Here is a 14,087-nt window from a genome sequence, read left to right on the forward strand (position 1 = left end):
AAAATATATGAGTGTATGTGAAACGTGGTTTTAAAACTTTCATTTGGTGCCACTCAAAGATAAAAGCTTGAAGACCATTGATCTACAGAACGTTTGCCTCCATGACATGTGATTTATTGCTACATAGAAAAGACAGTGAACCATTGCATTTAAGAGCTTAAACTCTGAAATAAAACAGGCTTGTATTCCAAACTTAACTTCTCTAATTTGCTTTTTAATCTTAGACAGGTTACTTAACCTCTCTAAACTCCTTTATCCAAGCCTATACAATGGAGATTTTAAAGGTACCTTATTTGTTGAATTACTCCAAAGGTTATATGAAATTCATCATGTTAAGCCTTTAGAAAAAATCCTGCACATAGTAAGTGCCATGTATATATAATCACAAAAGCTGTCATAGACAGGAGAGTTCAAAGGGGAGAGCAGTGTGTGTTCTTGGGCTAAGTTTCCAGAGAGACTCAAATTCAGTATAATCTCTGAGAATGAGTACAAAAAAATCAAAAGAAGGGGAAAAAAATCATACGTGAGGGGGCAGAAATGCCGTGAGCCACAATGGTGGGAGAGCACAAAGCTTCAAATGCAAAAGTCAAGAGCTGCACCTTTAAAAACAAAGAGCTTGACAACAAAATAATCCTAACGGTGTGAGAAGAAATGAGACTTCTCCTGCAGAGTCCTACTGCCTCACTGTTTCTTGCTTATTATTATCATTATCATCATCATCATCTTATAGTTCCTGCTTTCTTGATATTTCTGAATTTTGAAATTTAGTAATATGTCCTTGACCATATTTCCTCAATTTTGTGCCCACTTACAGTTTAACTCTGTTCACTTTGGTTCTGAATCTGAGATCTGCTTATGTTTTGTCCTTTCCCTGAATGGACTCTGAAATGGTATCTTACTCTGCCTCTTCCCCAGGAGTGTGTGAGAGAGACGACAAATTATTAAGAGCTCAGATGTTGAAATCTAAATGCTGTGGGTTAATATCCTAACTCTTCCACTACCTGTGTAGGCTTGGGAAACTCAGAACTTCTTTGAGCCTCAGTTTTCTCTTCTTTCCAATGGGGATAATTTCTGATCAACAGAGTTGCTATAAAGGCTGAAGGTCTTATGTCACAAAAAGCATTCAGCCCAATTAATGTTATGAAAATTATAATTATTACTCCCAGCAGCTAATGGAGCCATTTAATGGAGGCCTGTTTAATTTTGAAATGAATATTTTACAAAATCAAATACATTACCTGATGTCCTCCAGACTGTTGCAGATGAATTGTAATGTCGAAGGTCACAAATTTTATGCTTTCTCTGGAACCAGAAACAAGAGTTAAAGTAATCACCAGAACTGGAAAGCAAGGGGATGCATGACTGGCTGGAAAGATCTACTTCTAAGTGATGTTACACACTGAACTGAGAATGGCTGTGCTGGTTATTATAAAAGGGTCTTACTACTTTTCAGGATCTAAAGGAGGAAAAATAGGCAGAAGCAACGGGATGGAAGCACAGATTGGCTTGCCTATTCCAGCTGGCTAATCAGTCCATTGTGACCAGATAAATACCATTCAATTCCACTAAGATTTATTAAATACTCACTGGGCACCTAGAATGTGAAGAATCCCAATACGGAATGAATTTCATGATTGATTTTACTACTTTGAGTCAGGCTTTCAATTGTAGTCGTAAACCAAATGAGAAAATCACTAGATTTTCCATCATGAAGACAAACTAATTTTTTTTTTTCGATTTTCTTTTTGCCAACAGGATTTGCTAGTCCACTTACTGGGATAGCAGATGCCTCTCAAAGCAGCATGCACAATGCCTTGCACATCTTCATGAATGGAACGATGTCCCAGGTGCAGGGATCTGCCAACGATCCCATTTTCCTTCTTCATCATGCATTTGTTGACAGGTTGGTTGGCACTTCTTCATAAATTATGTGTTTATTGGTTTTAAATGCAGTAGATGTCAAGAAGATATAGGAAAAGCCAACTGGTTCGTAAAAAATGCTCAACATTGCCAGTCGTTAGGGCAATGTAAATTAAAACCAAACTGAGATGCTAGCTCCTATCTGTTAGAATGGCCATCATCAAAAAGATAAGTGCTAAATGCTGGCCTGGATGTGGTTCTCCCTTTTCTAAGGGAATCCTTGTGCATTGCTGTGAGATTGTAAACTGGTACAGCCACTGTGGAAAACAACATGGAAGATCCTCAAAAATTGTAATAGAAGTGCCATATGAACCAGCAATTCCAATTCTGGGAGTACATCCAAGGGAAACAGAAACACTAACTTGAGGACACCCTCATGTTCCCAGCAGCATTACTTAGGATGACTAAGACATGGAAACAACCTAAGTGTCCATCCATGGATGCAAGGGTGAAGCTGTCACCATTTCCACCTCACTTATATTCTGAGGAACATGGACATAATATCACATAATAAGTGACCACTAGCCAGGAAGATTATTAGGCAGATTTTTATTGCCTTCCTGGCAACTCTAATATTATAAAAATTATGTAATATACCAAGTCAGGTTTATTTAGAAATGAGTTTTTAAGAAAGTACATAAGTACCAAAATTATGATAGCAATGTAACATCGTAACCACCTATACCTGTACATAAAGATGGGAGGGAAGGGTGCTGGAAGAAACATCTTACCAGAACAGATAAGTTGAACTCTTTTTACTGAGTCACTTTTATATCATATTGTCCTTGTGACGTTTTGTGATCTTTAGTGCGATCCTCTGAACTTTTAAGAATCTGTCTTCTCCATACCTTAATGCTCCAAGCAAGGAATACGCAAACTGTGGCTTGCAGGCCAAATCACCTTACTCGTAAATGAAGTTTTTTTTGGAACACAGCCACAATCATTCATTTACATACTGTCCCTGGCTGCTTTCACGCTGCAATGGCAACGTTGAACCGAGACCACGTGGCCCACAAACTAGAAAATACTTAGTTTCTGGCCCTGTGTAGAAATGTTTGCTGACTCCTGGCAAACCGCAGAGTTTCATATTTATATATCAGGTAGGAGAAAAAGGTTATTCTTTGTCTAGTCCACCTAGATCTATGTTTATGGAAGATGCTATAGTTTGATTCAGTGATTTGGAGGCCTTTTTTTTTTTTTTTAGCAGAGATAAAGCTATTATGAAGATATACGGCTTTCAGAAGCCACTCTCCCACCTTTGAAAATTAAGATTTTCTCCTGTCTTAGAATTCTCCGTTAATCCTGTACTATTAGATATCTGTATGATTATTAAAGTGACTCCAGAATAATAAGCAAATGTCAAAGTAGTTTCTCGTTTAGCCTGCGCAGCCAAGCTGATAAAAATGCTGGGGATGGAGGTGGAGGAAGAAGCATCGTTGGAAGGGAGGAGGGAGACTTGTGGATGCCACAAAATACGAGGCACCTGGGCCTTCCTCTCAAGTCTTTTCTTACAGAGACTCGTTTCTCCAATCAGATGGTCTATTTCCAACTGTTCAATTATTCACAAATACATTTATTGAGCACATACTGTGTGCTGAGTTCACTTGCCTGAATATTCCGCATCCATTACTGCTGCTGTGCATTGATTTACCACTTTCCAAATCAGGAACATATTTTCCTTGACTTACCTAATTTCTGTGTCGTCAAGACTAGTTTCAATTTTTAGTTCCTCCATGAGGAGTGACCAGACCATGCCTATCTAAAACCATCTCTTCCATCCAAGGCTGTGTTGGAGCCAGCCCAAATTGGCTAGTGAGATCAAATTATATACATCTTTTCCCAACTTTGCATTTAGTGACCTCAAGGTGTAGCTTGAAACTAGCATTGGAGACGGTACTTACAGCAGGGAACTAGCAAGTGCTGCAAATCGAGGCTTTTCTTCTGAGAGAGGTGGTTGTTAAAATAACGGCCAGCACACTGCTGCTCCCACCCGTTAACTCACAGCACATTCTCTCTCTGCTTCTTATTTTGGATACATCATTTACATTGTTCTTATTTACTATGTCACTCGTTTGTGTTTTGTCTCTACCGCTAATCAGTGAGCTGCTCAGTGGCAAGACCCATGGCTTGGATTATATTTGCTTTTCTCTGTGCTTTGTCTAACATGTAATTAGTAGATGTATAATATAAATTTCTATCAAATAAACAAATGACTCAAAAAACCCTTAGCAAGTCACATTTACCACAGCTACAGAGAAGCCATTTTAACTTAAAAAAATTGTTTTTTCAAGTCTTGTAAAACACAAGTCATTTAATGCGGTAAACAGGTTTTAAGATGTTTAGTGTGTTTCTAGACCATTAGACCTTGTTCTAGGCACTAAGGACACAGAATAATGAGGCAAGATCACTGGCCTGAGAAAGCTTTGTCTAGTGGGAAATGTAAACAAGCAAACAAGCATAGTACATTATAATTCATGCCCACTGATAGGAGACATTTTTGGAAAGCTACATAAAAAGGATGATATATGAATGGAGCCCTGAAGAACAGCAGGCCTACAAGACAGGAGCATAACTCCTACCTCATTGAAACCCAGCACAAACTGGAAATATGAAGTGAAGAAGAAAATGGAAGCTTGGCGTCCAACAAGGAAGGAAGCCTCAGTGCTCACATGCAGAGACAGTGATGCGATTCCGATGGCCAGTCAGTCTGCAGCCAGAACGTGCCATTGTTGGGCAAATAAAGACACAAGCTAATCAAAATTCTCTCTAATAACTTTAACTTTAAAAAAAGGAAAAAAGAAATATCAGAGAATGGATCTAATATAACAATTTTAAAAGATAATATGTATTTAGAGTTACTATGCGATAGGCACTGTTCTAAATTCTTTACAGGGTTTATTTCATTTAATCCACATACCACAAGTCTCTAATGTTCTAGTATTATCTCTACTTTATAGATTTAAACAGAGAGATGGAGAAGTCCCATGATGGTACCAAGGTCACACAGCTGGTAAAGGGCAGGGTTGAGAGTCGAACGGTGCAGTCTTACTACAGAGCCACGTTCTTAACCATGGTGGAGGATTCCTTGGATGTCCAAAGTTGAGTTTTCCTTCTGACTGCTCTTAGATTAAGGATAGAGCATTTTCATTAAAAATTCATTCATTCATCAAACATATTAAGTTCTTACTATATTCTAGATACCATGCTGGGTACCATGCCTTTTGATTTATTGAAATGAATAAAAAGGCCTGACCTCCCAATGCTTACCATCCTTCAAAAAAAGACGGGGGGAAAAATGTAGCAATGTAGCACTGTCTGTAAAAGAAGAGGCGTATGACTCCAGAGGGAAGAGCTTAACTCTGTCCTGAAAATTAAACGCTTTCTAGAGAAGGCTATGCTTAGATTGGTTCTTAAAGATGAGAAGAAATTACAGACACGACAGGAAGGTAAGGAAGTGGATGTCATACTTAGGGAACAAAATAGGCAAATCATAAGACAGAGGAAAGTAAACTGAAGAAATTCTAAAATATTTAACCAGTCTGGAGAACAAGTTCCCATAAGCAAATATTGAGAAACTAGGATCAGATTTGAGGGAACTGATATGTTCTTGGTTTCTTTGAAATACTCCCTTTAAAAAAATGATATTAAAAATTTTTAGTTTGTGTTTTCTTTTAAATATAAAATATTTTTTAAAAACATAGACATACTAAAAAATTGAGGAGAATTTCCTAAAACCTATTATTCTACCATCTAAAAAAGGCTTAGAAAATTTAGAAAAGTAGAGAAAGGAACAAATTAACAAAATAAGAGAAATCTCATATCACCATTCTGCTCTTGTATTTCCAGAAAAACAAATATTTGTCTTATATACACAAAATTGCATTTGCACGTGATTCTGTACTTTTCCCTCTACTTAATAATCTGTATTAGGTATGTTTCTACATCAATACATGCAGATCTATCCCTTTCCTTTTAAAAGCTTTATAGAATCCATTGTATGTCAACAGAATGAGTAGGCAAACCACAGATTGGGAGAAAATATTTGTAAAACACACATCTGATAAAGAACTGTTCTCCAAAATGTAGAAGGAACTCTTAAAAGTCAACAATAAGAAAATGGACCTGATTAAAAAATGGGTCAAAGTCTTAACAGACAACTTACCAAGGAAGATATACAATGGCAAATAAGCATATGCAAAGGTGTTCCATATCATATGTCATCAGGGAAGTGCAAATTATAACACAGAGATACTGCTCTACACTCAAAAGAAAGGCCAAAATTGGGAACATCTGACAACACCAAATGCTGGTGAAGACATGGAGCTACAAGAATTCTCATTCATTTCCGATAAGAATGCAAAATGGTACAACCACTTTGGAAAACAGTATGGCGGCTTCTTATGAAGCTAAACAAACTCTTAGCATATAGTCCAACAGTTATGCTCCTTGGTATTTACCCAAAGGAGCTGAAAACTTATGTTCACACAAAACCCTGCAGATGGATGCTTATAGCAACTTTATTTATAATTTCCAAAACCTAGAGGCAAGTAAAGTGTCCTTCAGTAGATAAATGGGTAAATAAATGGTGGTACCTCCAGACAGTGGAATACTTTTATGTGCTAAAAAGAAATGAGCTATCAAGCCATGAAAAGACATAGAGGAAACTTAAATATTATTACCAAGCAAAAGAAACCAGTCTGAAAAGGCTATGCATTGTATGTTTCCAACTATGGAACATTCTGGATAAAGCAAAACTATGGAAACTCTAAAATGATCAGTGGTTGTCAGTGTTGAGGGCAGGAGGAATGAAAATATAGAACACTGAGGATTTTTAGGGCAGTGAAAAAACTCTGTATGATGTTATAATGATGGATATGTCTTTATACTTTTGTCCAAACCCATAGAATGTACAACATCAAGAGTGAGCCCTAAGGTAGCCTGTGGACTTTGGGTGACTGTGCTGGACATTGTAGATTCATCAGCTGTAACAGGTGTACCTCTCTAGTGGGGGTCTTGATAACGGGGGAGGCTGTGCATGTGTCGGGGCAGGGAGTAAGTGAGCAACCTCTGTATCTTCCTTTCAAGTTGGTCGTGAGTCTAAAGCATCTCTTTAAAAAGTCTTTTAAAAAAGAGATAAATATGGCTGTGGCCTACTTAACATTTTAAATAACTGAAATTATGACTGATGACACTCTACTGCTGTTGCCTAGTATCAGGCAAAGCACCATCAGGCCTCTGATAAATAGAAATGTATCACGGACAGTGAATCTCTAGGAACTTGTCATAAAGCATGTAAGTTAGAAAATATTTATGTTTATTAATGACGTTTACTTATACAAGTTTCACCCAGGAAGGCTGAGTAGCTCTTCTCATTTGAGTACCCTTCCCATGTAACTCATCAGTGAACCTAATTATTTCTAGCATGTCTCTTTTTGTAAGGTGAGACAACAAATCTTTGTGATTTTCCAGGAACTTTCCAAGAAATCACAAAGATATTCTTCAAGATTTATTTAACCTTTTCTGTACTTAGGATCTGATTGGAGCAAGGCAAAAATCAAAGTATTTGTCAGAGGAAACTTGAACACAATTAAGATAGGTTTATGACTACCTGAGAAACAATATTTCATTACATTTTTAATCAAAGATGTCAACAAAACATTTTAAAATAAAAAAATAAGGTAACAGGATTATAAAGAATCTTAGTTCTTTTAAGTGGGGAACAAGAAAGCTTTGATCTTTTTTTCTTTCTTAAATTGTCAAGGGTATAATAAAGTCAACACAAAGCTCAGGAAATTATTCTGGTTAAACACAAAATCTTTGCTATCTAGAAAGAAAAAATAATAACAGTCCTTTCTATTATAGGCAAGGGATGTAAGCAATAAACCTAGTCAATAAGGCCCTCAAAATTGAGGGCACTTCAGGATTTTTAAACAAATTTTATAACTTGTTTTTCAAACTTATTATAAACCAGGTCAAACAGAATTCACTTTTCAAATTTTGGCCTTCGTTAGTACCCTCATATCCTGGAACATGCTGGCACCTTAAGACAGATTTTAGGGGCTCCACCAGGTCATCACTAATTTTATTATAATATTAAGGTGTTATTAACACACGATGGTAATAAAAATTATCATTGTTTATCTTTAAAAAAATCAATTAAAAGAAAAGAATTCCATTGTATGAATGCACCATTATTTAGTAATCACTTGATCACTACTAACAAGCACTTTGGTTGTTTATTTTCTCTCTTTTTTATTACACAAAGTTTATATATATAATTGTGAACATTTGTGAATATAGCTAAAGAAAAAAAATTTCACATTGGAATTGAAAGGTGAGAGGTTAAGCACATTTAAAATTTGGTGATATTTCCAGACTGCCTTCCAAAATGACTGTGCCAGCTACATTCCCACAAATAGAGAAGGAAGTGTGTCTGCCACCCTGTACCCTCATCTATGCCAGATGTCTTCAAACTTATTATTTTTTCTACTCTGAAAAGTAGAAAAAATATTCAGTTGAATTTTTCTATTTCCTATGCATGTTATAGATTAATTATATTTTTTCTAAAATGTCTTTTTACATTTTTTGCTATTTTATATTAGGTTTATTTGCCTTTTTATTGCTCAATTGTATAGGTTTGATATAATTTTTATTTGGCCTCTTCTGTCAAACATTGCAAATATTTTCTATAGTTGTTGATTATCACTTAAATATTAATGGCATGTTTCTTGGTTTCCAGAAGTTACTTGTTTTTATATTATCTTTTATATTAAGTTGTCTATTTACAGCTTCAGAGTCTTTAACTCTTCGTTCCTCAGTATTCTTATCTGTAAAAAGAATGCATTGATCTTAAGCTCCGTGATTCCTTCTGGACTTTACAATCCTCTGGGTAATCTGTTTTTGGAGAAAAGACAGTAGAATGCATTAGTACAATTACAGGGCTTTAGCGGGTTTCTTAGTGACAGCTTAATCATGCTTTTAGTTATGATTAATGGGTAACTGACAAACACATAAGTCCAATTCATAGTTTAAAATTATTTTTCTCTGCTATTCAGATTAAGGTCTGACAAGGGACTCAGCTGTTGTCGGATTTGTTGGGGGTGTGGGTAAAAAACCTTTCTGGCAAGCAGAGAAGGTTGAAGAATGATCACCCTAAAAGAAAGAATAGGTTGGAGTGTTGTTTATTCCCTAGGATCAACACTTCCTCGGTGTCCCTGTAGCCTGCCACTGAGCACATGGGAATCCCAGCTAGGGACAAACCTGAAGCACACCGGTCCAGGCATGGCTGGCCTGCCTTACTCCTCAGCTGCAGGTTAATTACATCTTTGGGCATGACTGCTTGGCTGTATTTGCCGATGAGGCTTCCCCTCCATTCTACTCCCCACGCCTCCCCTGGGCCATCCTGCTGAGAAGGCTGCCCCAACACACATGCCTGCAAGCCAGATGCCTTGCCAACTTGGCAGCTCAGAGATAGTCCAGGCAGGTCCCTGGAGCTTCAGGAATGAGCAGCAGATTGCCTGCCTGCTGGTGACTGCAAGGCTGAAGCTTGCTCAGAAAACCAGAAATCCCAGGGTTAGGAAAGGAGGTGAACTCAAAAACTGGAGAAATTTTTTTAAATCTCCGCTTGGAATCAGATGGGAATGGAAGAGGGGGACCTCTCTGTTTCTTGAGCTTTCTTCACACTGTTAGATTCTCACTACCTTTAAAAATGGTCCCTTTAACTAATTCCCTAGAGCAAGTAGCAGTTACACCAGTATAGTCGTACTTACCCATGTTGTCACTCCCGATCCTGTTGCTATTGTCATCGGATTCAGCTCTGACACCAGTCTGCTTTGGCCAGGCTTACTTGTAGGTTTGTCTGTCTCTCCCACTCGATCTTGAGCTCCTTTAAGGCAGTGTCTGTGTATTGATCATCTGTGGCATCTAAACGCGGTCTCAGGCACCTACCAGAGATGCTGGCATACAGGAAACCATCATTAAATACTTGAGACTGAAGTGTTGTTGCACTTGGTTAGTTGGTGAAGAGGCCATGTACTGTCGCTAATAACCTAATGAATATCCTCCTACGATGCGGGGATCTCCCGGCCCTGCAGGATTAATGTGTCTCAGTCCTAGGAAAATTAAATTGCTTAAATTAAAATTTTTATAACTTAAAAATCCCAAATGAAAGAGGATAAGGAAACATGAGTTATCATCATTTTTGCTGAACTTTTAAATCTGAAATAGAATTTTAAGATCATAATCAAACTCCTCATTTAACAAATAAGGAAATTAGGGCTCAGAGAGGGTAATCTGCCCAAGGACACAGTTTTCCACAAAGTAGAGGGAGGAGTGTTTCAAAGCCTTGTGGGGCAGGGTAGGGGCTTCTAGAGGCAGAATGGAGTACGTAACAGTGGGTATTTAACCAAGGAAGGCAGAAGCAGTGTGACTATGGGAAGTCACCATAATTACTTAGAGATCCAAAGTTCAGGCCTGCTGAGATAGTACCAAATATCAGGTTCACGGGATGAACATGACTGTAAAATTAATCACACGGCCAGAAATCAGGAGACCAGGAAGCAATAAACCATGTGATTGGGATCACAGAATTTAGCATCAGACACACCTCATTTTGAATCTCAAGGCTGCTGCATCTAGCTACGTGATCTCTGGCAAGCTGCTTATTCTTCCCTAAGCCTTCCTTTTCTCAGCCATATAATTCTGCTAATATTAGTAGTATCTGAAGTTGTAGCTTTGATAATTATATGATTTTTTATAAATACATTTTAAAGTTCTTAGCACACAATTACAAGACAGACAAGATCCTTGCCACTAAGATGCCTACATTCCAGTAGGGGAAAGCAGGTAAACCAGGAAGTAAAGAAATGAACATTGCATTTAATTAAGCATTATAGTGTGATATTAAATATTCATTTTATTAAAAAGTTGGTTGGAAAGGCCCCAATTTAGATAGACTACTCACAGCTGGCTTCTCCAAGAAAGTGAGCTATAACTTGACACTGGGTTCATGAACCTAGTAGGTGAGTCACAGGAAAACTTTTCAAGAAAGTATTTCAGAAAGCTAGAGGGAAAATGCAAGGGAACCTGTGCAAGATGAGGTTGAAGAGACGAGCAGAGATCAGCGGAGGACGAAGTACAGTGGACAGACTTTAAATGATTTTATCAGGGTACTGAAATAATTTTAAGAAGACTGACATTTTTGAAACTTTTCCTGACTGTGGAGGTAAATGGATTATAGGGATGAGAACTGAGTAGGAACGTTGGATTACTCTATTGCACTGGTCCAATGGGAGACAGTGATTTCAACCACGCATGGGTGACACTGGAGCTGTCGGAAATAAGACCGAGTCCACGCGTATTTCAGAGGGAAAACCAACAGGAAACATGTCAATGGGCTAGGTGATGATACAGATACAGCTGAGGCTGAAAAAAAAAAGGTGGAATCAGAGGATTAGGAGCATTAGGGAGGACAATGGGGCTGTTTACAGAAGCAGAAATGACTAGGCGAGAATACCCTGAGTAAAGAAAACTAAGTCAAGAGATATCTTTTGGATATATCATGGTCTTTTCTCTATCTGGTGATTAGACATCGAAGAGAGGTTGCCAAGTAGTTGGATCTTGGAGTAGGGAACCCGAAAGAAAGAACACAGCTGGAGACATCTATGGTAATCTTTAGTCTATAGATGAACCCGGCCCATCGGAGGCTCCTAACCTCCTCCCTGTCCTTGGAATGTGCAGTCTGCCTACCACTCATTCCCACAGGGAGTCGTACCAAAAATCTAGCCTTGAGAGAGAGAGGTACTGTTGAGACCGTATGGACAGTGTGTGTTACTGAACCCAGTTAAGACCTCTCTACCAACCTTTAACACTCTGGCGGGCAGGTGCCAGGATCTACTGGTCTTACAGCTACCCAAGACGAGGTTCAGATGTAAGTTCCCTTGCTCATTAAAACTGCCACCTACCCATCTGGAGTGGTCTGCCGCTCTCTGCTGTCTCTCCCTGCCCTCAACTCGGGGGCCGATCTCAGATTACACCCGGGAAGCTCCCAGGATGGCTTGTGAAGTCACACTTCGCACTTCCCAGCAGCTGATGTCTTTTCTTAGTGTGAAAGAAAGATCTGTGGTCTGAGCAGGTTTCCAGCCCATCCTGAGCCAGCAGCCAGTTAACACCCTGTGCTCAGGAGCACAGGGGAGCCTCTCTGGGTCCAGCTGTTTCCCTTCTGACCGAGGCAGGCCTCCCCATCTTTCCATGGGTGTCCAGCCAAGCCCGGGGAAAAGAACACAAAAGTGGTTATGTATTTCTCTGTGTCTTGGATTCTCAAGAATCCTAAACTGTTCCACAGCCCACATACAGCTTAATTGATTTGTTAAAATTTCAGCTGTTTCCTTCTTCCCCAGTATTATGGCTTTTACCCTTTCTTCTCATATTCTGCCAACGTTGAAACACTTCACGTATCCTGTCTCTCCTCAACATGTTTTGTCACCCACTGGAATCAGTTTGCCTGGTTTCATATTGACTCCAGCTCTTGGATGAGGCAGAAATATGTTGCTTTTTTAATTATGACTTTTTCTTACCATTCGATTGGGAATGACATTCTCATGCAACATTTTTGCCTCTTAAGCGGAAACAAACCTGACTGCTGACAAGGAATAATCTTCTCTTCTCAGTCACAAAGTGAAGGCAATACTAGTGTCAGTGGTAAGTGTCAAGACAGAAGCAGTCAAGTTAAAATCTTGGGGCAAAGAATAGGGAGTGAGGAACAGATTCTGAGAGAGCGGCGGATAATAACTAAGACGTAAATGTGTGTTCAGATACAGAGACAGAACTGATGTCAGAGGAACTGCTGAATCAGAGTGGTATAGACCTAAGAATCAAAATTCATAAGTAAGTATCAGGGCTCAGAAATAAAGAAATTTTTTAAAAAGGCTCAAGTGCTGCTGGGGTCCCATTTTCCATCCAGAATCGCTCTTGTGGTGCACCCTTAGTACTCTGGGTTTGACGTGGGAGAGCCGTGCAGCACTTCCTGGTCAGTCCTGTGGGCACGTGTAAAGTCAGAACAAAGACCAAAATGGAAATATTATCGAATAGTGGTATTTTATTTGTATTCTGATCTTTGGCATCATGCAACTTCCACAAATGACTCAAAAATTACATCCATATGTTATTACGTCATCACAGTCTAATAATACGAGTGAGAAAGCTGATGATCTAGGTCTGCAAATGTGACTGGTGAGCACTTGGAACTTTACTAGTGCAACTCAGGGACGTAATTTTTAATTTTAATTCAACTTTTAAGTTTAATTTAATTTAAAGCAGATATGTGATTCTCTTATTGAAAAATTCATAAGTATGTTTGGAACAATTTGAGTATGTGACTATACATTTTCTTCTATAAAATGTATGAAACCAAATACATCTCAAGTATTTCTGGTACTATCTTATGTCTTCAAAGTATGCTCTATAATTACTGACTAGGTTTTTCTTAACATTGTACCAAAAAAATTAACTCATGGCGAAGAACTTTATTTTCTGTAGTTTATTATAGAAAATGACAGGGATTTGTGTGTGTGTGTGCACACGTGCATATGTGTGTGTTTGTGTGTTTCGTATCAGCTGTGAGGATTCCATGAGAGAAAATGGAAACAGTGCCAGTTACCTTAACAGAAATAATTTAATCCAAATAATAGGTTAAATAGATTAGAGAATTAAAAAGTGAAAAAGGAAACTGAAAGAATACAGAGAGAGGAACTGGAGAAAGCAGTAGCCCCTCTAGGGCTGGGGAAAGATGAGAAGAGTGAGGGGACATTGTTCAGTCAGTACAGGTCCCTCGTGCTACTTTGATGTCAGAAGAGCGGCTTCGTGGAGCAGGAATTCAAACCTCTTGAGTTGGAGGCTCTCATCGGCTGGTACTGACACTTCAGATGTCCTGCAGCATCTTACAGAACTCGCTCTCAGACTCCTTTGGGAGGACATAGCCCAATTTATGTTGAAACTTCTGAGAGGAAATGACGGCGATTCTGAGAGTGCTGATAAGAAAGCTGAAGACTGGGCTCTGCTGCCCTTCTGAGAGTAAAGAGCAGCTGGTGAAAGAAACAAAAGGGAGTAAGTCCCTCAAACTTCTAGTCTACTGCCGGTGTCTGTCCAGGGTCCAGCTAGCAAAGGAGGTA

General features: G+C 38.7%; 1 protein-coding gene across 1 annotated transcript in view; it reads left to right on the forward strand.

Annotated features, from left to right (window-relative positions):
• Positions 1 to 14,087, forward strand: part of TYR (tyrosinase) — a 66,781-nt gene that overhangs the window by 25,679 nt on the left and 27,015 nt on the right. Inside the window, 1 exon segment of the mRNA XM_010979466.3 lies at positions 1,756 to 1,903. Within this exon segment, the coding sequence (XP_010977768.2) occupies positions 1,756 to 1,903 (148 nt within the window).

The sequence above is a fragment of the Camelus dromedarius genome, chromosome 12 (assembly GCF_036321535.1).
Source record: "Camelus dromedarius isolate mCamDro1 chromosome 12, mCamDro1.pat, whole genome shotgun sequence".
NCBI lineage: Eukaryota > Metazoa > Chordata > Mammalia > Artiodactyla > Camelidae > Camelus > Camelus dromedarius.